General features: G+C 42.2%; 1 protein-coding gene across 2 annotated transcripts in view; it reads left to right on the forward strand.

Annotated features, from left to right (window-relative positions):
- TRAF3IP1 (TRAF3 interacting protein 1) overlaps window positions 1-19,389 on the forward strand; it is a 66,048-nt gene extending 46,659 nt beyond the window's left edge. For both annotated transcript variants that reach the window (XM_063098677.1, XM_063098686.1), the window contains 2 exons: window positions 16,042-16,265; window positions 17,602-19,389. In XM_063098677.1, the coding sequence (XP_062954747.1) occupies window positions 16,042-16,265; window positions 17,602-17,767 (390 nt within the window). In that variant the 3' untranslated portion in view covers window positions 17,768-19,389. The remainder of the gene's footprint in view (window positions 1-16,041; window positions 16,266-17,601) is intronic.
- Window positions 19,390-26,382: the final 6,993 nt, after the last annotated feature.

Consider the following 26,382-nt stretch of genomic DNA (forward strand, 5'->3'; position numbering starts at 1 on the left):
ACTCTGCTGCACTCTGGACTCCTCACCATCCACCTGCTGCAGTGCTTCCCTTGCTGTGCTAACCCTCTGGCTTCAGGACTGAATGGTTCAGGAGGGAATGGGGGGGGGGGCACTTACTGACTTCCCCTGGAATGGGAATCTCATAAGGTGAGGAGTCCCGTCTCACATTTCCCTCTCTCTGGCTAGCATAGTGCTGGACATACGTACATTAGCATTACTGTTAAAGAGGTGAGTTTCATGGTTAACAGAAGTCAGGAGGGAGAGGGGCAGTTGGAAGGGAATGAATAATAAAATATGAGGAAACGCTTGCAAAAGGTGAAAAAACACAGCCATGTGCATTTAGGGGGATCAGGGACACTTTTCATGATGCTTCAAAGAGTAAAAAGGAATTAGGAGGTGCTGGTGCCTCTGAGCCCCATACTAGTAGCGTCAGGTAGTGCAGGAAGCCCGTGGAGGTGCAGCTCTTACTGTAGGCCACTGAGCTGCGGGTACAGCTCTCGCACCATGTGGTTTCCTGACATGAATGGACATTAGTCATTTGGACAGTAATATAGACTTCTAAGTAAAGTAATAAGAATGAAGTTAAATAGCTTTTCGACCTAAATTAATGCAACATTAAACATAAAAGTATGTTTCTTTAGGGGTGCTTTGGTACTTTTCATGAAGAGGAAGAAGCTTAATGAGCCATGAGTCTGTATATAAAAAGGGCTTTCATGTTCCAGGTAAAAAGGGAATTCCCAATATTGGCAATATTGTTGCAATCAAGGTTTTTTTTTTCCCTCCTAAACAACAAAAAACAATCCTACAAGTATACCGTATAGCAAGAAAAAACTTAGGTTTTTTTCCCCCAGAAGAATCAAAATCAGATTTGTTCTAGGCTTTTCCACAGCCCTAAGTGCCAGAAGAAAATGGAACAGTCACTGCAGCATTTGGAGAGATCCATACCAATCCAAGATTGTTATTTTTTAGCCACGTTGTTATTTCATATATAAAAATAATGGAAGATGTACCTAGATCATGCAAGGGCTCAAAAAATGCTGTTCTTGTGTTCTTCTTGGGGGAAAAATGTTGCTTAGAAGATATAGTCTACCTAGATAACTAAGAAATCAAAAAGTGAATATTAAAAAGCCTCAGACCTGGGAAAAGTGAAGCGTAGGCCTGTAACCACTTGTCCCGTGTGGCTTTGAGCACTTGAAAAGTGGCCAGTCCCAACTGAGATGTACTATGAATATAAAATACACACTGGATTCCAAAGACTGTAGGAAAAAGACAGTATAAAATATCTAATTTTTCTGGTATATATTGAAAAATTATAGTTGTATATATCACTAGTAATTTTTATACTGATTACATATTGAAACAATTTTGGTTATATTGGCTTAAGTAAAATTTATTGAAATTTCACCTGTTTCTTTTTACTTTTTAAATGAGACTAGTAGAAAATGTTATATTACCTATGTGACTTGCATATTTCTATTGGGCAGCATTGTTATAAATGAAATGAATTAAAATTGAGCACTAAACTGATTGAGTATATAGAATTAAGTATAACTGTCACTACAGAATTGAGTGCTAAAACCCTAAGCCAGGTCTTGAAAAATTAGTTTTATGGAAAAAATAACATAATAATAATAGATGGTAGCAATGAGAGGTTCAAGAGAAGTACGATCATATTAAAATCATAAAACACCAAGCTCAGATGGTTTTACAGATGAAACTATCACATTATCCTATCAAATTGTCAAGAAATATATTCCAATCACATACAGTCTCTTCCAGAGAAGAGAAAAAGAGAGAACACCTAATTCATTCTTAACCTTGGTACTAAAGCAAGACAAGGATTATACAAGGAAAAGAAAATCATGGGCCCATTTCAATCATGAATATAACTGGAAAAATACTCATTAGCAAATAGAATCTAACAGTGGATTAAAAAAAGATAATATACCATAACAATGTTGGGTTTATCCCAGGAACATAAAGACTGTTTAATATTAGAAAAGCTATAAATGTCACCTAGTGCATTGGAGAAATATAATAGAATCATCTCAACCAATGCAGAAAAAGCATTTAATAAAATCCAGTAACCAGTAAGAAAACAAAGTTGCCTACTGGTTTTTAATGGGAATTCTTCTAAGAATATACCCTTTTGATATTTGTTGTAGCATTTAGTAACTTAAGTAATTGAGAAAGGTCCCCCCCCCCCCCCAGTATGGGGCTTTATTATGAATGGGCATTGGATTCTACTAAAAGACAATTCGATAGGATAATTTGTGACTCACCCCCGCCCCAGGGTCAGATGATCCTAACAATATTTTATTTTATTTTATTTTATTTTTTGTCGTTTTTTTTTTCATGACCGGCACTCAGCCAGTGAGTGCACTGGTCATTCCTATATAGGATCCGAACCCGCAGCGGGAGCGTCGCCGCGCTCCCAGCGCAGCACTCTACCGAGTGCGCCACGGGCTCGGCCCCTAACAATATTTTAAAAGAAGTGCTTCCACACACTGTTTAGTCTTTGAACTGAAAAATCAAAATAACAGATATACTGTTGCAAGGAGATTAGAGGAATGCAAGACAAAGAAAACAAGATAAAAAGCATGTTAATTCCTTCAGTTCCTATGAAGGTGTATTAGTAGATGATATATGTGAGTGCCGTGGCCATAAATCAAGCATGGGAACAAGGGCGCTTCCTGGAAATATCTTCTAGAATGACTTAAATTCTTTTGAAAGCTTGTTACCATTGTTTCCAAAGCTCGGTTGAGTCTGATTCATCTGCTTTGGTTTTCTGAGGACGCTCTCAAAAGGGGTCATCTATCCTATTTAGAAAATGGTGGGCCAGCCCGTGGCTCACTTGTGAGAGCGTGGTGCTGATAACACCAAGGCCGCAGGTTCGGATTCCTATGTAGGGATGGCCGGTTGCTCACCTGTGAGAGCGTGGTGGTGCTGATAACACCAAGTCAAGGGTTGGAAAAAAAGAAACGGCAACTATTTTTCTTGCCACAAAGACAGGACTCAGTAGGATGTTGGATGTTTTTTCAGAATTCTTTTTCCATGTAACTTCTGGGTCAGCTGGGCAGCCTGAGCCCAAGAGTTTATCTATCTATCTCTCTCCCCACACTTTCTCTCTCTCTCCCCCCCCTTCTCTCTCAATCCCCATTGAAACCAATGGAACATAAAAATGGGGGGAAAACCAGGGAGGGTTGCATCCATATTCCAGAAACTTGAACATGTTTCTTTGGGCTATGCAGATGTGGCTGGATTGGAGGAAAGCCTGTAGGGCCTACCTGGGGAGACTTTGGCCAAAGCCCATGCCACCCTTGGAAGGACGCAGGCATAGGCTAAGGCTGGGGCTGCTTTTTGAATTCTTTTCCTTGCTGCAGCTCAGTGGCATTTGGAAGTGAGTCCTGAGGAGCTCCCAGGTTCAGGCATGGCTTGTGCCAAGCCAGAAATCAGGAACGTGGGGGTGCAGAAGGATGCTGACCACAGCCTGATGCCCACTCAGCCTGATACAGGACGTGGGTCCCTGGCGAGAGACAAGCCCAAGTTCCCTTGTAACACTACCATGATGGATTGCCTCCCTGCACCTGTTGGTAACTGGATCCTTGAAAACGGGTGTAAAATTGTTTTCCATTGTAAGCAGAGAAAGGCTTATCAAAGCCCCCCCAGGTGGGCACTCCTTGCCATTTGTAGACAAAACTGACTCGGGGCTAGGAAAGGAGTGTGTCATGGAAACGGCAAATCTGCTTTTGAGAAACTTTGTATGGAACGTGAGACTTCAGTAAACATGTACATGTACTCTTAGAATTCAAGAAAATACCAACAACTAAGTGAAAGATCAAAGTTGAGGGGATGAAACAGGCTGAGAAGGAAAAGGGCTGGCAGTGGAGAGAGGCATATGGAGAAAAAGGGTTCCCAAGGAAACAAAAAGATGTAGGAATAAAGTATTTATTTGAACCCATAAAAAGCAGAATGACATTGCAAAACAACCAGTGTTGTCTGGGGCAAACTTCAGAAGCCCTCTCAAAATATAGAGGAGGAAGGATAAAGCCACGGGGACATATGTATGAAAGAGGAGATGACGAGAACAGGACAGAAAGCCTGGATGTGACAGTCGGTGCTCAGAAAAAGAAAAAGATGGAACAGGTAAAACAGGACCGGGCTCCTGTGCTGGAGACACGAACATGCATATTGAAAGGTACTCCCTGACAGTCAGCTAAAAAGTATAAGTATTATGCTGAGATATATCCTGTTCAAATTGTTGACTTGTAAAGGATGAAGAAAGAATACTACAAAAAATGTAAGCCAAAAAAGCAGACTAAAGGACAGAGAAGTAAATTGACCACAGACTTCTGTAGTCTTGATTTTTTTTTTTTTTTTTTTTTTTTTTGGTGACTGGTCTATAAGGGGATCCAAACCCTTGACCTTGGTGTTGTCAGCACCATGCTCTACTGAGTAATGGACCAGCCCCGCAGCATTAAATGTTAAAAGAACATAGAGGGGCTGGCCAGTTATCACAGTTGGTTAGGACATGGTGCTGTAACACCAAGGTCAAGGGTTCAGATCCCCTTACAGGCCAGCCGCCAAAAAACAAGAAAAAGTTTCATAATTGTAAGGGAAACATTGCAATCCAATAATTTTATAACTGCCCAAGTTATCATTCACGTCTGGAAGCAGTCAAATGACGTTTTCAGATCTGTAAAGGCTCAGGTGGTAAGGACAGATGGAAGACGTCGGGTGCTAACCTCTCCGGACTTTTCCTTGGAGCTCCACGTCCGCATATTTATCTGCAGTTCCACATTCTCCCAGGTGTCTCATAGGCCCTGAGGCTCAACAGCTTCGGGTTGAATGGTACTAACTCCCTTCCAGACCTCCTTTGCTAGCTCTGCGAGTGGCACCACCATTCCTCAGGTTGCTCAGGAGCCCATGGCTCTCTCCCTGTCCCTCCATTCCGCATGGCCCCACTGCTGTGCCTTGTCACTTCCCTGCACGGTCAGTCACAAGAGTCTCTCTGCTGCTTCTCTCTTTATTCTCCAGTGTGAAGCCAAGTGTTTGTTTTTTTTTTTCTTTTAAAAACACTCAGATCTAATAGGTTTCTGTGCTGCTTAAATCCCTTCTGTGGCTTTTTATTGCTGTTAGGATCAAATTCAAAATCCTCATCTGGTTCCTGCCACCTCTTAGCCTGTCACTGCCCTCCAGCTGGCAGCTTCCCTTGGCTCCTGGAGCCTGCCTGTGGTTGCCTTCCCTGAGGAAATATGCACCCAGCTCTCCCCTCTGTGTGGAACATCACCTGCTGCAGGCCCACCTGCTGTGGACCGACCTCAGGGAAGTCTCCCGCCCCCATGCTGAACACATCCCCCTGTTACCTTCCCCGGCTCCTGGAGTCTCCTTGGTAGCTTCTATCATACTTGGAACCACGAAGACAGTGGGCCCAGGCCCTGGCACACAGTAGGTACTCAGCAGGTACTGTGAGTGTGCGTGATCCTGCGTGAATGATGCCATTCCATATACGCTATTTTGAAAGCTGCCTGTGATTCAGTAGTCTGCATTTAGACCCAGTCACCTCCTAACAGGCAAATGCTCACTGTCTCCCTGCCGGATTCGCTGCCATACTCTACCAGGCCCTTTTGAAGGATGTGCGATGGGTGTGGGCTTTTGCTATGATAAGAGAGGCTGAGATGAAAATTCTTACCCACATGTTTTTGGGCACCTACACAGCGTCTCCTAAGGGTAAATCCCAGAAGTGGAATCTTGGGTCATTGAGATTATCAGCACCTTTCTGTCCCTACCTGAGCATGCCCATTTCCGCACATTCCAGAAAACACTAGGCATTCTCTTTGCTCTTGGACTCCTTGCTAGCAGCTACACCTGCAGTACTGTTCACACTGCAAGTCGAGGTGAGTAGCGTCCTGTGTGCACTAGCTGCGTCTCTCCTACTGTGAAGTCCTGTTGTTTTACTCTCGCACTGTTCTGATTTAGTTTGTTTACATTTAGTGCAGGTACTGATAGAAGTGGGCTGAATGAAGTCCATCATCTTGCTGTTTGTTTCCCATTTCTCCCTTTTGCTGCTTTCCTCTTTGGCTCCTTTCCTGCCATCTTGGGGGTTAACTGACTATTTTTTTTTTAGTGTTCTGTTGTCTTTTCTCCGCTGACTTGTTTACTCTGTCTCAGCTGAGGACTTGCAGGGTCCCCCACTCGTACATGTCAGCTGCCCCGTGGTGGGTTCCCCACCTCCTCAGCTCAGAGGCACCCTTATGCTCACTTGGACCCCAGCTCTGTGCCATGGTCAGGATCTCATCCCCACACAAGAGCAAGGGCAGTGGTTGCTGGCCTCCTGAGAGTCCTTTCTCTCAGTCTCCCTTTGTCCACTGCAGAAAACGGTTGCCTCTGATATTCTGTTGTTTTATCCTTGTTTGGTAGTCTGGTTCCAGTTTTTCCATTGGCCAGAGTCAACTTGATGTATTTTAAAAGAATTCCAGAATCCTAAAAATCTATAGATAGAATAGACTTGAGAGATTCACTTCAACAAAGATGAAGAGATTTGAACAAAAGTCAGAGTTAGGAATTCCTAGTCATTTTTTTCTAAAACATGCATTTTATTATATAATTAACAGTAAAATAAAATATATTCTCGGGTTGAAAACTCTGAGTATGAGTATGTTCATGTCTGTCTCTTTTATTAGTTTCTTCAGTGTTTCTTCTTCAGTCACACGACTGTGTCCAGTAAAGAGGTCGTTTCAGCTTAAAAGTTTCAAGTCACTTGTTGTAGCATTCTTTAAACATGGATTTCTTATCTTACATTTAACCAAGAAGTTATTCTTCAGCAAACTAAAATCACTCGTTGTTATACTTTCTCTTAAAAATAAATGGATCGTATAAAATTCAACGTCCATTATGAATGACAACTTGTGGTGAACTAGGGATAGAAACATACGTCCTTACCACGAGAGAGAGAATGCCTGTGTCAGGCAGTCAGCATCATACCTCATAGTCAGTGGCTGGAGGTAGTTCCACTAAATTCAGGAGCAAGTGATACCAGAACTCTGTTTAGATATTCTGGAGGTTCTAGCCAGTGCAGAAAGAAATGAGCTTAATTCTGGAAAGAAGCAGACAGAATCATCTTTATTCGAAGATGACAACTGTCTACCAAAAAAATTATTAGGAAAAAAAAATTGATAAGAATGGCTAGTGACAAAATAAATATACGAAAGTCATTGTTTTTCCTATATGTCGACAGTAACCATTTGAACACTATATAAAGTTCTCCAGAACTGGAAATAAAAATGTAACTTACCAAGGTGTGTGTTTACCAAGAAATTTATAGTAACTATATTGAGAAGCTACAGGATTTTACCAAGAAATATAAAAGGCCTGGAAAAAGTCAAGAGACACTTTGTTTCCAGATGGGAAACTCAATATTATAAAGATGTCAGTTTCCTCAAATTAATTTATAAATTTAATGCAATTCCAGTAAAAAATATGCAATGGATGTTTTGGGACTTGACAATGAATATTCTAAAGTTCATCTGAAAGAATAAACACATGAGAATAGCCTTTCATAAAAATGTTTGAAAGGATAGGTTTAGGCCTGTAATGTCATATTCTTAACTTATGTTAATTTAACTAGAAAATACTCACATTAGCTGAGAATTTGAGTTCTGTATTTCTGGGTAGCCTGCTTGGTAATGTCAGTATGATTAATTCTCTGTGTGACAGGAGAGAGCAAAATGTTACCTCCACCCCCTTAGGGTCTCGGGCTGGGCCTGAGAATTAAATCCACATCTAACAGAGTAATAGGAGGAAAGTATGCAGAATGTTAGAGGCCCCCCATAGGAAAATGAAGACCTGAAGAAGCATCAGAGCCAAAAGCTTATACACTAATTGAACAAAGGGGGCAATTGTGGGAAGTAACTCTAGCGTCTGGAGAGACTGAAGGAAGGCAAGACTTATTTTGACTAGGTCTCTGTACGGAATTCTCTCGGCCTCAGCTCTTTGTCTCTGGTGATAAGAATATTTCTTTCCTTCTGGTATCGGCAGGGCATCTTCCATATGGGGGTTTTATCTCCTGCTTTTAGGAAGAAAAGGGGAGATCAGAGTGCTCTTCTTGTACCTGCTGTTTTTTAAGTGCCTTTACATCAAAATGATTCTCAGGCCAAAGTGTCATATTTTGGAGTAGCATATTGTGCCACTTTTTAGGGATAAGGTGATTTTAAAAAGTATTTCCATTTTGCAGTCCATCAGAAAGGCCAATCTGAAGACACATCTTCTCTGTTTGGGGCACTAACCTGTTCGGCCACAGTGACCCTGCTGGGTCTCATGCCAGCTTTCTTACTCTTACTTTCCACATAATCCTAAGAGGGCTTCTCATTAACTCCCAGGGACATTCATGTTTGTTGGTAGAAGTAGCTAATATTTAGTGATACTTTGCTCTGTCTGCATGTCTTCTCCTGTAAGATTCTGTCATCAGTTCTTAGTTGCAGGCAATATAGTGGTTATAACAGTAGGTGACATTTATAGAGCACTTACTATGACTAAGGAATTGCGCATGTCACTTTGTTTAATTCTCACCATAATCTGCGGTGTTATCCCCATTTCCTAGGTTAGAATACCGAAGAACAAAAGTTATCTTCTTCAAGACTGCGTAGAGAGTGAGTCAGGAAGGTAGGACACTACCCCAGATCTGTTCAGCCCCGGTCTGGGCAGTTAGCCCTCCTGCTATGTAGCTTCTCATATATCTGTACCAAAAGTTTACTGCCGTGTTTAGTTCTTCATCTATAGTTGCTGTAATGAGCAATTATCTATCATCTGCAACGTTCCTTTTTTTTTTTTTTTTTTTAAAGATGACTGGTAAGGTGATCTTAACCCTTGACTTGGTGTTGTCAGCACCACACTCATCCAGTGAGCTAACTGGCCATCCCTATGTGGGAATCCAAACCCATGGCCTTGGTATTTTCAGCACCACACTCTCCTGAGTAAGCCACGGGCCGGCCCTGGAATGTTCCTTTTAACAGCATGTTTCTGAATTAGAGCAGCAGTTTTCTGTCTGCTGCGCATGAAATAGTTCAGTGGATTTTGCCTATACTTGTCAGATTGTAGAAACAACTTAGGAGTAGAGCTGATGGGTTTTTTGTATGCGTGGAAATAAAACATTGGTTCATGAAAAATGTTTGTTGTAAATTTCTAAAACCATTCTGGAGAACCGTCTGGCGTTAACATCATGAAGTGGAAAACATGCACACTCTGGCCAGTAATGCCATTCCTCGTTGAACCCTTTGGAGAATCGTGCGCTCTGTGTGCTGGGACACAGTAAGATTATTCAGAGCTGTATTTTTTGTAATGGCCCCAGAAGAAAAATAATCCAAGTGTCTATCAGCGGTAGAGTGGATGAGTAAATCATGATATTTGTGTAATGAAACACTGTTCAGCAGTGCACCTGACCAAAGTGCATGGAACGCGGCTAGTCCTTAAACAGAGCATTGAGCAACAGAGCAGGCACAGAGGGTGTGTCTTGTGATTCTGTTTGTACCATACAGAGTAAAGCAATCCCGCAGGTCAGCCAGACAGCAGGTGGTGTGTACAGACCTGGGACCTGGTCACTTGGACTGCAGAAGGTGATGACCTCAGGAAGGGGCACCTGAGGGGTTTCAGGGATGTGGGCTGTGTGCTTTCTTGACCCAGCTGATGGCTGCGGGTGTCCACTTCATCATTTTGTTAAACTGTACGTGTCTGTTTTATGTGCTTTTCTGTGTGTGCATTAAAAGGTGAAAGTATTTGATTACAGACTGTTTTGCTTGTGTGTTCAAGGGATCCAACTTGACCCGAATTAGAGATGAATGTATAGTTTACAAAGAAGTTTGGTGATGGAATATTTCTGGATGAACAGGACACTCAGATTTATTATTGTGTTGATCTGTGCTTTTCTTTTGTAATTTGAATGCAGGTATTTCTCTCTTTATGAAGAAAATGAACTTTTGACAAGTTGCATATAAATCAGTTTCTGAGGTCATGGAAGAGTATGTTATTTAAAGCAAATAACATATTCTTTGATTTATTACCTACCCTGCCCCCAAATTAATCCGGCTTTTGTTTATTGGGTTTGCTTAATGTAGGGTAGAGCTCTGCTCAGGATGACTTGAATGGTCTAGCAGCAGAGCAGGGGGCAGTGGGCAGATGCCACCAGGTTGCAGGGAGTAGATGCCACCAACCCTTCTGCATACCCCATATCCTGCTTCTGAGAGAGGCTTCCAGCAATATCTGAGGGCCAGGCTTTTAAGACATTATTTTTAAAATAGTACTTTCATCTCTTGAACCATTGCAGTTAAAATTTACAAAACAAATCTCTAGGTCAATTTTTATTTGTATGACTTCTAAATAATTGTAAATTTAAAAATCACTGTAAACACAAATGCCCACATTTCTGGGGACAAGTATGTGTGTGGTAAAATGCAAATAGTATTAAGCCTCAGAAGTTAAGTAACTGTTCACTGGAGAAGTCTTGGAAGCATTTTCTAAAGTGTGCGTGTGCACATGCGCGTGTGCATGTGGGAAGTGGCAGCCAAATGCTGAAACTCTTTGCCAGAGGCCTTCCTGTCAGACAGCAGCTGAGCAAACAGTCTCTAGCCTGCAGAAAAAGGAGGGCCAGCCAGGTAGCAAGCAGGAGGAGAAAGGCGGGTGGGTCTGTGTCCACCTCTCCGTTTGTATAACCTGTAGAAACTGACCCCATGGCAAGGGTATCACAAAAAGGTGCTGCAGGTTGTTCTGCATGGTTCTCAACAGATTCTTCTCTGAGCTCAGAATGGCAAATCTTTCAGAGAAGAAAAGAGTTTTGAGATTAATTTCATAGCTGTGGGAAGGTGGAGATGGGGAAGGGAATGTGCCAATAAGAAAGGTCAACTATTTTTTAATGAAAGAACTTGTCTACCTGACAGTGCTTGCCTACTGCTGACAATACACATATTTTTGTTGAATTGTGAGGAAGCTGAGGTACTGAGACATTGTGCCCATTGAGTCAGGAAGTGGTGAGACTGGGTTGGCTGGCACCAGGCTCTGGAACCACAGGGCACTGACTACTTGTCCTGTTGCCTGTGAGTCCTCCTGTGCTCTAGGTTGTTTTGTCATATTTTGTGTAATGACAGATTTTCAATATTTTTTGCTGTTTCCAAAAATTAAGCATATTTTGTGTGACTCATTCCTGGGTGGTGAGTATAGTAGTAGATGCTCAAATTTTACTGTATATATTGAAAGTCTTTAAAACAGGTTGTGTTTATCTGGAAAGTTGCTGATGTGTGAGGGGTCTTCTGAAGTTCACGGAAATATTCATATTATCTTTTAATTCTGGTTTTCCATGAATTTTTTGAAGTGCACTCATATATGTATGAGCTACATATAAATCAAAGTCTGTCATCACATGGGGTGTGCTTTTTAGAACAAATAATCACTGCTTGACTTATCCACCCCTGCCCCTGCCATGTTAATTTAATTGCCAGAATTTTGATGTATCGCAGCAATGTGTTCCAGTGCCCTTAGGATAATAATAAAAGTCTCTCCTGACTGTCATAATCCCAGCCCAGATGTATTTTGTTTAAATTCTTAACCTCTTAAAAATAATAGTGTTCCAAATTCTGCTTGGTCCTATGGTATAGAAATATGAGAGTTTGATAAAGTAACCAAAAATATGAGTGAGCTTGGCCAGATTGCCTCTAGGTGTCGTTTTCTACATTGTAACTCCCCAATTTTATAAGACATTTATGCATGTTAGTCTCCCACCCAAAGTTCTGTATCCTAAAAGTTTTATATTAGAGTCAACACAATGCCAAATACATAGGAATTACTTAATAATCATTATGAACGGGTTTTAATGGAATTAAAAATTTTTCAACTAAGTGAAAGATTTACTAATTTGTGTATAATAAAGACAATACATTTTTCCCTTGGGAAGTAATTTATTATTCTGTTGAATTCATTTTAGCCACTTAGCATTTTAATTTAAAGGCATTTATATAGCCATCAAGTTTTTTTTAAGTAAACATTTTATTTTGAAGTAATCATAGATTCTTAGGCAGTTGTAAGAAATACTAGAGATATACTGTGAGCCCTTACCCACTTTCCCCCAAGGAGAACATCTTGCAAAACTGTAATACACCATCACAACCAGGATGTTGACGTGGATACAGTCAGGGTCCAGAGCGTTTTTATCACCACAGAGATCTCTCTTGTTGCCCTTTTAGAACCACACCCTCTTCCCTCCCACCACCAGCCCCTCATTGACCCCTGGCAGCTGCCAGCCTGTTCTCCATTTCTGAACTTTAGACTTTTCAAGAATGTTATATAAGTGGAATCACGTAGCATGTGTAAACTTTTGGGATTCACTTTTCTCTCTCAGCATAGTTTTCTGAGAGTCACCAGGCAGTTGTGTGTGTAAACTGCTCATTCCTTCTCATTGCTGGGTGGTTCCCTGCAGAGGACATTTAGCCACTTAGCCCTTTGTTGAAAGACATCTGAGTTATTTCCTGTTTGTGGCTGCTTTGAATATAGCTGCTATAAACATTTGTGTACAGGCTTTTGTTTGCATGTAAATATTCATTTCTCTGGATAAATGCCCAGGAGTACAACTACTGGGCTGTGTTGTGGCTGCATGTTTCGTTTCTGTTTTCCAGAACGGCTGTGTCGTTCTGCATTCCCACCAGCGATGTGTGAGTGGTCCACGTTCACCGAGCCAGCATTTGGGATTTGTCACTATTTTTTATTTCAGCCAGTCTGACAGTTTCGTGGTGATATATCATTGTGGTTTAAATTCGTATTTCACTAATAGGTAATCATTTTGAACATGTTTTCATTTGCTTGTTGGCCATCCGTATATCCTCTTCAGCAAAATGTCTCTGTGTCTTTTATGCATTTTCTAATTTGAATTGTTTGCTTTTTTTGCTGTAGAGTTTTTTTTTTTTTTTTTTTTTTTTTAAAGATGACCAGTAAGGGGATCTCAACCCTTGGCTTGGTGTTGTCAGCACCACGCTCAGCCAGTGAGCAAACCGGCCATCCCTATACAGGATCCGAACCCGTGGCCTTGGTGTTATCAGCACCGCACTCTACCGAGTGAGCCACGGGCCGGCCTTGCTGTAGAGTTTTGAAAGTTCTTTACATACTCTAGATACTAGATTTGTTTTTTGTCTTTTTTGGTGGCTGGCTGGTATGGTGATCCAAACCCTCATCCTTATAACACACTGTGCTCCAGCCAACTAAGTAACCAACCAGCCCCAAGATACTAGTTTTTTATTAATGTGTGATTTGCAAATATTTTCTCTCACTCCACAATTTGTCTTTTCAGTGTCTTAACAGTCTTTTGCAGAGCAAATGTTTTAAATTTTGATAAAGTCCAGTTTATCAGTTTTTCCTTTTATGGGTCATGCTTTCGGTGTTAAGTCTGAGAATTCTTTGCCTAGTTCTAGATCCCAAAGACTTTATCCTCCTATGTTTTTTTTCCCTAAAAGTTTTATAGTTTTATATTTAAGTCCCTGATCCATTTTGAGTTAATTTTTGTTTAAGATCCTTTTAGATTCTTTTTTTTTTTTTCTTTTGCCTATGGATATCCCATTGTTCTAGTGCTATTTTTGTATTTTCTGTTCTGTTACATTGATCTGTGTGTCTATCCCTGTGCCAATACCACACTGTCTTGATTATGGTAGGTTTATAAAAACTTTTGAAATTAGGTAGACTGATTCCTTTGTCTTTATTCTTATTTTTCAAAATATTTTAGGTACTTTATTTCCTTTGGCTTTTCATATAGATTTTAGGATAATCTTGTCTATATCTACAAAAAATTTGGCTTGGGTTTTGCTATGATTTGCATTAAACCTATATATCAATTTAGAAAGAACTGACATCCTTACTATGTTAAGTCTTCCAATCCATGAGCATGGTGTGTTTTTCCATTTATTTAGATGTTTGGTTTCTTTGATCTGCGTTGTGTGTAATTTGTCATGTATAAAAGTCCTATACATGTGTTGTTAGATTTATACCTAAGTATTTCCCTTTTATTGATTAATTGTAAATGGCATCGTATTTTTAATTTCAGTGTTCATGTGTTCATTGTTAGTATATAGAAATAGAGTTGATTTTCATTATGTTTATCTTGTATACTGGAACCTTGCTGAACTCACTTATTAGTTCTATGAGATTTACCTTTTATTTCTAGCACCATTTATTTAATTTTCTATGTGCCAGGCATATGCTAAGGCTTTCCTTATACTTGCTCAAGCCAGTACGTGGTGGAGCTAGGATCCTCATAGGTAAATCACGTCTTCACTTTGTTCGTTTGGCAAATACTTAGGACCACAGTGGATCCTGAAATGGGTCCTGCCCTCCTGGAGCCTACAGTCTGAAACCAGCAGTAGAAGTAATACAAGTTGTTAAATAGCTTTGATAAAGTTCAAACTAAAACAACAAGTTAATTGCTTACAACTCATACTGTAAGTGGGTGCAGCAAGGGCACGTTAGCCAGACTAGAGTAGGGGGAGGGGAGGCCAGGGAGGGCTTCCTAAAGAAGCAGTGATAATTTTCCAGGGAAGGTTTCCAAGCTTACTGATTTCTTTATCACCTTACATCAATTTTTGAAATTCAGAAATGTCTGTGATTAAAGCTCATATGCAGGTAATTCTAAACATTGCTTGTTAGAGAGCCCAGGAATTTCTGGCCAGAATTGAATGAGTCCTCTGCTTGTCTCAGTGTCCTTACCTCTGTCACCTGCTGCTGTAGAACCCCTGCCCCCTGCACCAGCGATTCCCACCTAGGCCAGAGGGCTCTGGAACCTCCAGCCCACGCAGCTCAGTCCAGCTACATGAGCTGACCCTCTGCCCTGCCCAGTACTGTGGGCCGCGCCAACCTTCTGCAGACTTCAGTGCCTTCACTTCTAGCTCACATTTCCTCCTCTCTTTCAGGGTTCTTTCCTCTCTTCTCCTGGTGAGCTGGGTTTTGGAGTCATTTAGGATGGAAAGGTTGTCCATTCCAGTAGTTGCAGGGTCAGGTCCCCTTTCTACCAGCCCATTTGGAAAAATCATCCATGTCTTGCAACAGTAACTACAATAAGATTCTGGTCAGTTGGGAACAAAAATCTTACTGTATCGAAATTGGCCTGTCAGACATTTCCAGGTAAAGACAGACCCCCGTGCCCTTTGAGAAGACAGGGAATCTCCTGGCACTGCTTGTGAGCTCCCACCGATACTAGAGAAGAGGGTCTGGCGAGGTCAGATGCTGGGCCTCGACCCTGTCCTCTACCAGCTTCTTGACTCTGCCACAGGACAGAGTTCAAGAGCAGAGGTGGAGTAGAAAGAAAAAACAGGTTTAATGCAAAGAGAAAGAAACACGCACTTCACAAAGTGTGTGGGCTGGCTTGATGGTGAGCAGTAGCCCCACCTTCTTCCTGGATTCAGCTTTTATAGTTTGCTGTTCTATACATATTCATGAAATATAATGAATATTTAACTAAGGGGGTGGTTCCCAGTTATGTAACCCAGCCTTGTGCTTGTTGTGTTGGTCTCTTTGGTGCATGCTCATTGATCAAATTCTAACATATACACTGAAAATTACTTCAAATATATTTGGTGCTCTCTAGTGCCTCCCATGGAAGGCCATTCAAGGATAAATTCCTTTCTACTGAGCTTGCTTGGCCACTGAAGTTAAGTAAGTCTGCCTTCTGTGTCTCCCTGTGTTGGTGCCGAAAATAGGTGCAGGAAGCAACAGCAACTCAGGACTTAGAGGAGGGGCTTGAGTCCTAGGGGAGTGGTGTGAGACCCAGGGGAGTGGGCTGAAATCCGAACTCAGTGAAACTGAGCACTTCTTGTCTCACCAGGGAGCTGGGCACCTCACATCTACCCATGTCAGTGGCATTGCTCTCCCCAAGTCACAGAAGTGAAGCGATGTCCTCAGCCAGCACTGTCTCCATCCTGTGCCTTCCTGCCCAGCCCTGTGGCAGTGTGCCTAGCAAGCCCCTGTCCTGCCTTAGGACTGAGGATGCTTCTCTCTCTTCCTGCGTTTCCCTGACTGTAGGAGAAATCGCTGGTCTTTGAGTCAGCATGGAAGAAGGAGAAGGACGTTGTTTCCAAGGAGATAGAAAAACTGCGCGTGTCCATCCAGACCCTGTGCAAAAGTGCGCTTCCCCTGGGGAAGATCATGGACTACATCCAGGAGGATGTGGATGCCATGCAGAATGAGCTGCAACTGTGGCACAGCGAGAACAAGGAGCATGCTGAAGCCCTGCGGAAGGAGCGGAGGTGGGGGTGGGGAGGAGGTGTGTTGAGGGTGGTGGGGCAGCAGTCTGGGAGGCCAAGGAGAAATCTCCCAAGAAATCGCTGCCTCTCAGCCCTCCTTTCTTACCTCCTCCCCAAAGGATAACTGGTATTTCTTCATTTGTTCTACAGCAAGCATTTTTTGGTAGCAGTTAGAAAAGATTTAGAGTTCACGTTCATACACAAAATAGATTTAAACATTAAAAAAATACAGAGAAATATGTCTTATCACAGTCCTCAAAAATTTTTTAACTGTTCATAGTTTGAAAAATTTAAATTTTTACTCTAAAAGAAATGTTGGTAAACCCATTTAAAATTGTGACTGTGAAAGTAATATAATAGACACTAAAAAGTGAGATTCATTTTAGGGAAGTGTTCTGTAATCAGTCTGGGAACCATATGGCTATATCAACCATTAAGTGTTTTTTTCAGAAAACACGATTTCACTCAGTGATACAGCTATAAGTCAGTATAATAAAAAGCTCTATTATAATGAGGTTCTACTCTTTATTAGTCTGCTTATTCTTAAAAAGTCTCTTAAAATTTCAAATGTACAATATGAAGGAGATTAGAAAATCACTAAGAACTGTTCTAACATGATAATTGGTTAGCACTTCTTACATTTTGATTTAAGGTATTAAAGTGTCATCCCAGACATTTCTTCCTTACAGAACTTGCTTTTGCTTTATGGTAGGCTGGTTAGAAACTATTGCTCTTCTTTATTTTGTATTTTAGTTTGTGTTCATGTGCTTTAAAAGTCTGAAGGGAAAGATTAATTTTGACTTTGGCTTCCCCAAGTATATTCTAGACTTTTCCCAGTATATAGCCCAACAACTAAACTGTCTCCTGTCACTGTCTTGAGCAAATGAGCCAGAGACGCCTCTGCCAAGAAGCCCCCCAGCCTGGCCAGCCTCTTCCTGTAGTGTTTCCCTGTAAGGAAGGGCACTGTCCAGGCGGTGGTTCTCTTAGGGTCAACAGCAACTCTGCCGCTCGCCTCCTTGCTTGTCCCCAAAGGCTCTCTGTTACATATATGTATAATTTAAGGACTGCAAGCCCATCATCGAACAAATATTAGGCTCCTTTTAATAAATGTCATGTTTGACTTCACTTCTGGTTGTGGCAAGAGTTGTGAAAACGAGAAGTAAATTTTGCTCAGGTGTGCTTTGTCCCTTTATGTCATTATTGTACTACATCTATATTCTACCCTTTTTCTTTGGATGAAGCGAGTGGTCTACTTCTGTTGTCTTTTGGTGTTTTGTTTAAGAAGTAAATATAAAATGAGACAAGATATTTATGAGCCACTGATTTTATTTTCCGTCAGTATCACGGACTGTGCTGTGGAACCCTTAAAGGCTGAGCTGGCTGAGCTGGAGCAGCTGATTAGAGACCAGCAAGACAAGATCTGTGCCGTGAAGGCCAAAATCCTGAAGAATGAAGAAAAAATTCAGAAAATGGTGTGTGGTATCAACTTGACTTCGAGAAGGTGAACACGCAAAAGTTTCAAAGATGAGAAGTCACCATCAGTTTAAAAATAAAAAGGAAGGTAGAAAATCATTACTCCTTAAATTTCAGTTTGAAAAAATGAACAGTTTACAATGTTATTATCCAACTAATTTTCAGAGCTTTAAAACTTTAGGCATATTAAATATATAAAAAGACCATGTTTTCTTACCTCCCTCCAGCTGGAATCCTTGCTAGTTATAAATAGATCTTCAAAATGCCTTTGTGAGTTTTTTTTGCAAGCCTGTTCCTTGTGTTTCTGCTGTGGCCTGTTAAGTTCTGCACCAGAATCCCTGGCAGGTAAGTGGTGTCAGCATACCAAGGAAACAGTAGTCCTTTATTTTAGTTTTCAAGTCTAGTGAAAGGACTTCCATTGGTTAGCACTGAGTGAAGAATAACTATGTGCTTTTTGATAGGCACTTTATACGTAGAATGAGGCCAGAAAATGAATGAGCTATGTTTTTAGTTAATTTCCATTTGAAAAGGGTTTAATTTCAGCCTGTGTCCTTGTAAGGTTCATGTTGACTTTTTGTTATTGTTTTTGCTTCCTTTTAATTGCATATACTTCTTTATGTAATTTTCTGATTGGTCCTGGTCCCTGTTATGTTTTGCTTGTTTTTCTAGCCCTTAAAGTTCATAAATCTAAAAAAGGAGATTTCAGCATGGCCTTTATGGACATTACCTGGACATGGAATTGTCATAGGCTACGTCTTGTTTCTTCAACATTTGGCTCCTGCGTTTTTCCCACATAGAGTCAAGTGTAAGCTTCTCTGGAGTCCTTGTTCTCTTTAAGAGGGTCTTGCTCTACGAGGCTCTGGTGTCATTCCTTTCTTGCATAGGTATATGCACCTAAGTACCTGAGAGACAGGTAGCTTAGGAAAAACCACCATAAGGAAGACTTAAAAGAATGTACTGATTTACAACATTTTTTTATGTTAACCATTTTTTGGAAATTAGTTTTTAAAGCAAAGGTTTTTTTAAAAAAACATGATTTATATTTAGTTTTTCACATATATATATAAATATTGTGAATACTTTAATTAAAGTCTTAAGTTATTATATAAAGGATTTCACTGTTTGGAGACATAGGTCTTGAGGTCTGGGTCCTGATACTTTTATTTCTAGATTCTCTATTTATGTAAACTAAGCAGTGCCATTTTAAGTGTGAGAATTGCCTCAGAAGGTTTTGTTTCTTTAAGGATTAGCACAAATGGCACAATTTGGTTTTTGTTAGTGTGATTTCCAAAATAAATCGTTTATTAAGGCAGTTGTATGATTTTCTAAGCTAGTAAGTTTAGGAGCAGATTATTAAGATCTGCCATTCTGAAACATTGGTCTTTTTCTCCTTTCTGTAGTGCACCATAAAATTTTGTTTGATCAGATTATACTAAATATATTTTTGGGAGCGGGGAGAGGGGTATTAGTTACCGAGTCCTTCATGTATTTATAATCTCTTTTCTACTGAATCGAATGACTTGGCCATAACCCTAAGTGGACCCTGTTTTGCTTCAGGTTAAGATGTCTGCCTTTTATGAATTTGTACATATGAACAGAATTTCGTGTTGCAAAAAATTGAATACGTTGTATGTGAGTAAAATTTTGTATGAAGTAGTCTGTCAACTTGTATCATAAAATTTATTTTTCTTTTATACATAAATCATTAAAAATAATCACATATTTTTTCTATAAGTGTATGGATTGTGCAATTCAGTTCACACATGAAAAAAACATAAGCATGTGTTTTTTTTATTTTCAAATGTGTGCATTTTGTTTTTCTTGTGAAGAAAGCTCAGGGAAATATATCCTTTCATTCATATTGTGACACCAATTTTCTGTATGAATTGAAGTTTTATGAGAGAGACAAGAATTTCCCAGAAATGTTAAGATCATTTGTGAAATTTTAGAAGGTCTCTACATGTAATTATTACTGTATCTTACTGTAGACAAATTAGATCCTGATCTTATTTAATATTTTGAGGAAATGCACAAATGAGATAAATATTTTTCTCTGCTTTGGTTTGTAAGTTTTCAAGGAGTACTGGAGTCATACTTTAGGAATTTTAATTTGAAAGTTGAGCTGACACTAATTTATATTCAAAGGAAATGTGTAAGAGTTTGGGAAAAAATAGTTCAGGACTAAAATTCAAGTCTTCTACTTATTCATACTTATTTTTGTTTTCAATAATCGACTTTTTAAAAAAAAAAATAGTGAGGGCCGGCCCGTGGCTCACTTGGGAGAGTGCGGTGCTGATAAAAAAAAATAGTGGGGACGGCCCGTGGCTCACTCGGGAGAGTGTGGTGCTGATAACACCAAGGCCCCAGGTTCGGATCCCATATAGGGATGGCCGGTTTGCTTACTGGCTGAGCGTGGTGCTGACAACACCAAGTCAAGGGTTAAGATCCCCTTACCGGGTCATCTTTTTTAAGAAAAAAAATAAAAAATAAAAATAAAAAATAAATAAAAAATAAAAAATAAAAAAAAATAGTGATTGATGGGGCTGGCTGGTTGGCTTAGCTGGTTAGAACACAGCCTTGTAACACCAAGGTCAAGGGTTTGGATCCCCTTACTAGCCAGCCACCCCCAAAATAAATAAATAAAATAGTGACTGAAATCTGTGAAGAAAGGTGATGTCATTTAGTGACACAAAGTGCAATTTAGGATTTTGGGTGGTGTGGAATTCTGGTAAATTATTGGCAATTGACTGCTGTGGTCTGAATGTTCGGCTCCTCCAAAGCTCATGTGGAAGCTTGATCCCCATTGTGACGGTGCTAAGAGGTTGGGAAATCTGACTATGGTATTTGAAAGGTGGGGACTTTAGGAGCTGATTGGATCATGAGGACTATGCCCTCATGAATAGATTAACCCACTTATAGATCAGTGGGTTAATGGATTAATGGGTTATTACGGGAGGAGACTGGTGGCTTATAAGGTGAGCGAGAAGCATATTAACACAGTCTTGCTCACCTCTCACAGTGTGACACCCTGCGTTGCCACATAGAAGGCCCTCAGCAGATTTGCTTCCTCACCCTTGGACTTCCCAGCCTCCAAAAGTGTAAGAAATAAATTTTGTTTTCTTATACATTACCCAGTTTCAGGTATTCTGTTACAAGTACAGAAAAGTGACTAATACAGTATCAATTAAATATCCTTGGACTTTTTTCTCAGTTGTCCTGAACTGACGAGTTTATCTCGTTGGTAGGTGTGCACATGAATTAGAGAAAAGATGGCCAGGACCATTACTGGCTTTTGAATAAACAGCTGCTGTCAGACAGTGGTAGACTTAGCATGACCAGTTTTCTTGAGTGTCCACAAAATCTGCTGCAGAAGGAGGCCATGCACAAACAAGGTCATGTGCTCAGGCATGTCCGCATCAGGGAGAAATTTTGTACACAGACCTGGATTCCCAGCTCTGGAATCTTCTATCCACACCCACGGGTGCAGACAGTAAATTCACCTTGTTCATAAGACTGTCTAAGGAGACCACTGTGGCCTTCACTGAGGGACTCCCCAGCAAAGTCTAACGTAGCAAAGCAGAAGTATGAAAAATGCACATTGAACACAAGCAGCTGACGGAGGAGAGGAAGAGCTGTCTGTCACCACGCTCCGGGGATGAGCTCTGTGCTGCATTTGGGCTCTGAGCTTAACTCTGTTCTCTGGTATACTTTATTAATAAAAAGGTTGTATAGATTTCTAAGAGCTGTTTTGGTAAGTATAGTTTATAGAAGTGTTACATTAGGGCAGAAGCAAAACCCCTAATCAGAATCCCTTTTTGCTTGTTATATGTATTTTCATGAAGGGAGATTGGTAAGGACTTTTTTTTTTTTTTTTTTTTAACTTAGCAAGAGAAATTTAAATGGCTTTTTAAACTATAAGACTTGTTTTTAATTCTTTGTTTAGAGCTGAGATCCAAATTCATTATCATTTTCTTTAACCAAGCAAATTATTCTTTCTGGTAAGAATGTGTAGTTCAAAAGAAAGTTAAAGGACGTACAGTACAAGGAGGCCATGCTCCAGTCACCCAGGGAGGAATCGCAGCCATGGAAACTGAAGGGACGGAAGAGCGCTCCTGTTCACAGATGACGGGAGGGAGGCTCCCCAGCCGCTGCTGGTGACATGTCACCTGCTGAGTTCACTTCACACTTAACTTTACCATTTAAAGTCTCAGTTAAAGCTAACGTTTTACTGCAGGTGATAACATTTAATGTAGGTGGGGGCTTACATCTCACCAGGCGCTGGTGTGAGCGCCGTCCTTGGGCGGCTTCCTGTCTCCTTCCAGCATGGGCAGCAGGTACTGTCACCATCCCTCTCGGTTGGGTGATCATGGTCCTGACTGGCTCAGACAGGTTGCACTCGTGCTTTTTCTGGACACATGATGATTAATAGCCTCTCTCCCTGCTTCCAAAGTGCCCTGTTTTGGATGATAACCCGGGTGTTCCCTCAACCGATTTGAAACCCACACTGAATGGAGGCTTGTGGCTGTGAAGGGACACTGAGCAGGAGGTGTCCGTAGAGCCAGTGTGGGCACCATGGTCATCGCAGCTCCAACAAACTCCACTTGTTTTCCTGTGAGGCCACTAGACCAGGTCTGGGTGTGTTCAGATGCACCTAGATTTCAGGCATTTGACAGGTTTCGTGCTTCCATTTGGACACAAGGTGGAACGTGTCTTGGAATCATCATTGGTTGAAGGGCCTTACTATAAAGTCTTTCCTCTGTGACCTGCTGTTGTCCTGAAGGGGATTTGGGGTGGGCCTGTTCCCTTGGACATTCTTGTCAAGGATTTGAATTAGCTGTAGGAAGTAGGTTGATATAATCTGGCAAATGGCGTGAATGTGACTAGATAGGACAGATACATTGACAAATTGAGGATATAAAAAGGTGAAACTACAGGCTGCTCATGAACTCAGCAAGTAGCAGTAGGAAGAAGCTTGAGGGTGCATGTGTCCACACTGGCACTGTGACAAGGACCAATAGGATCAGTGGTCGCAGTGACGTGAAAGGGTCCGCACTGAGAGGTCCCTTCCCTCTGTCCCTTGTTTCTCCTTGCCCCTATGGGCAACCATTTTTATTAGATTGTTGTATAAGCAAATATGACTATTTTTATACCCCCACAACACACAGTATCACGAAAGACAGTATACAGTGTGCAGTGGTCTGTACCTGCCTTTTCAAGTTTACCCGGCTTCATGGAGCCCTCAGCCTGGCCGTCTCTGTCACCCTCACTCCTTTCCAGATGTGCGCAGTTCCACCATGCATGTGCCCTGGTTTATCCTGCCCAGCTCCCTGTTGCTCGACTTGGGTGGTTTCCAGTCTGCTGCCATTAAAAGCAATGCTGCAGTGGATAACTTGTTCGTGTGTTGTCTCTGACGTGTGGGACAGACACCCAGAAGTGAGACTGCCCGCTTAATGCATAAAGGCGTCATGATACTGATAGACGGTGTGAGACACTGGTGTGGCTGGTACCACGTCACTCTTAAACCAGGAAATGCGTGGAAGCTCCATCCGTCACAGCCTTTCCAACAGTGCACTGCCAGACTTGGGGATTTTTGCTCTGATAGGCAAGAAAGGGTTTCAGTGTGGTTTTAATTTGCACATCTCTTGTTTTGAGTGAGTTGGAGCATCTCTTGATGTGTTTAAGGGCTGTTGGTTTGTTTTTTTGTTTTCTGTGAACTGTTCAGATCATTTGACCTTTATTCTGTTGGGCTTTTGATCTTTTTCTTCTAGATCTCTAGAAGCTCTTTATATTGTGAGTTGCAAATATTATTTTCCAGTTTTCCTTTTGACTATGCCATGGCTTCCTCCCCCCAGGCGTGCTAAATAAGTGATAATGATAATCCTCATTATTTTATAATTGACATGATGGGTGATTCATCTTGGGTGCTGCTGCCAAGAATGACATTGAACTTTTGTTTGTCACCTTACAAGCATGTTCTTCTCTCCTGGTTTACAGAGAACTTTTAGCAGGAATGGATGTTGAATGGTTCTTGTCTGTGAAGGTGATTGCATGTTTTTTTCTGCTGTGGCCTAGTGATGTGTTACACTAGATTGCCTAATATTAAACTATCCAAGGCTGGCCGATTAGCTCAGTTGGCTAGAGCATTGTGCTGATAACACTGAGGTCCAGGGTTTGACCCCCTTGTCCAGCCAAAAAAGAAAAAAAAAAAATCCTTATATTAATGGATTGAATGCTGCGTGGTGAGATGGATTATTCTTTTGACATTGATTTGTTCTGTTACATATTCATCATTCTGCTAAATTCTTGTTACCTGGTGCTTGTCAATCTGGTGGGGGGTGCTGGGGGGCATCCTCTGTTGTTTGTTTAACCCCAGTCCTAGGTGGACATTGTGTCCTTGGGTCCTGGCTGTAGCTTTGGGCTCGGCTCATATTTGCGCCCCTGTCCAAGGCGTGGGGTCTCCTGTTCCCTTCCCAGCTTTGATGGATTTTCACAGCGTACTAAGGCTGATGGTGCTTATTGCCTGCCCCTACAGGTTATCTTATCCCATAGGGGAGTGGGGGAGAAGCTTCCCGTGAAAGTTTTGTGCCCCTCCAGCTGCTGTGCTCCTTTCTCAGATCTACATTGCAAGGGACAGTTAAAACTTTCTCATCTTTTCTGAGAGTGTGGAGAACACCTATGAGGGAGACACAGACTCCCACTGTCACGCCCTTGGGGGCTTCCTAGTCTCTCCCCAGAGCACACTTGAGTGCCAGCCACCTGCTGAGCTCGGCTCCACAGGCAGGCACCAGCTCTCCAGCCACCTGCCGGGCTCTGCTCCCTGGGCACCTGCTCTCTCCAGGTTTTGGCCCAGGAGCTTGCCCTGGGAGCTCAGCTTGTAGCTCAAGAAAAGGCTCAGGTTTCATCTCAAGGGTGGTTCCCCAGTGGAAACCAAAGTCTCTGTCTACCACTTCTGAAGGTGTTTCCTATTCTTAATCCACACTGTAGATTGAAAGACCTTGACAGAGATTAAAGTCAAGTCTGACCCTAAGACTTGCCTTGCTTTTCACCACTGGCTTCTGTGTGGCGTACATGGATCGTGCCACATTGTTTTCGAAGTTCAAATGAGGTTTATTATCAACAGTAAATGGCAGATCTGGGGTTTCAAGCTTAAAAAGGCAGTGGCTGAGGCATGGACGGCAGTGTGCCCGCCCATGCAGGGCATGTCCTGGGCCCAGCGACCAGGCCTCTTTTTCCAACTACTGGCCTTCTGGGGAATATACGCTGGGCCTCCTCCTCCCCTGCAAGTCCTGTGTCTTGGTGGGCATAGCTTCAGGCCTTCTTTTACCTTCTGGAAGGAGAAGGCTAGGATCAGAAGAGCAGAATGGGCACATAGTTGGGCTGTGCCCATTCTCCCCATGCCCTGTGCAGAGGCTCCGGCTGGCAGTGCACCTCCGCTGGGGGACAAGGAAGCCCCGCCTGCCTCCCACCCCCACCAAGCCCTGCCTCTCCAGGGTGAGCTTTTCCCCTTAAGGTGCTATGGAAAGAACATAGGCCTTGGAGTGGGGACCCTCTTTGTCATGATGGCCATGGTTTGGGACGCTCCTTCCTGTTTCTCCTTTGCACCTTGGTGTCCATTGATGGTCATCGTGGCTCCCTCAGGACTAGGAGGCCTAACAACGTTGGAGAACATTCCGGCTCACAGGGCTTCCTGATGAACTTTGTGTAAGTGAGCTGGCTTCGCGTGGTGCACCGTCACCTTGCAGCAGTGCTTCCTGAAGGCTCCATCTCAGGGTCTTCAGGAGCAGGTTGGCCCATGTCCCATCGTGGCAGAGGCACTTACGTCTCACCTCCTAGTGAGAGAAGCTGCTTATTGAAATGTGCCTTAGAGACAAGGTTAAGTCCAGAAACGTTTCTTTCATGTTTAGATGGCTTGTTACTAGCATTTTCCTGAGAGAACAAAAACACCAGTCTGAGCTGAGGTCTTACAAGGAAAGCTGAGCCCAGGCCTCACGCCTGAGGATAAGCAGGGCAGGGACATGAAAGCACGTTTGCCTTGGCCTCCAGCCTCTAGTGGTGGCTCAGGTTTCTTGGGGGGCTTGGGCTTTGGGTGGGGGCTGGAGTCTATGGGTGGGGGCTCGGGCCTCGGGTGGGGGTCTTGGCCCTCCTAGGTAGTGGCATGGGATGAGAGAGGCCCCTGCCAGAAGCTTGTGGTTTCAAAGCCAGGCATGTGACCCCTTAGAGCTAATGGGGCCTGACAGTTCTGAGAAGCATTTATTTTGTTTTCATGAAGTGCATAAAATCCTTCTGACTTGAGCACTGAGAAGCCAGTGATGCTGTTGCAAATGCTTTCCCTGGCAGAGAAGTGGCCCACTTGGCCCACCAGACCAACCAGGGACAGACAGGGCCAGGTGACTGTGGGGAGAGGGTGCCCTTGGCTGGTCTCCCCTGCGCCCTAGCTGAGGGAGGGACCGTGGAGGAGGGAGATGCCCAGGGCCCTGCGAGTGGGGCAGACAGGAGGCCAGGGGTGAGATGGTGAAGGACACCCCAACATGGTACTGGACTCCTGAGAGGACTTCATGGTCCCTTTGTCTGATTCTGGTGTCAGGACTCCATGGTGAGGACTTGAAATGGTGAAACTGCCCAGGACTCTTAGCTTCTCCTACCCAGG

This window comes from Cynocephalus volans, chromosome 1 (genome assembly GCF_027409185.1).
Source record: "Cynocephalus volans isolate mCynVol1 chromosome 1, mCynVol1.pri, whole genome shotgun sequence".
Lineage (NCBI taxonomy): Eukaryota > Metazoa > Chordata > Mammalia > Dermoptera > Cynocephalidae > Cynocephalus > Cynocephalus volans.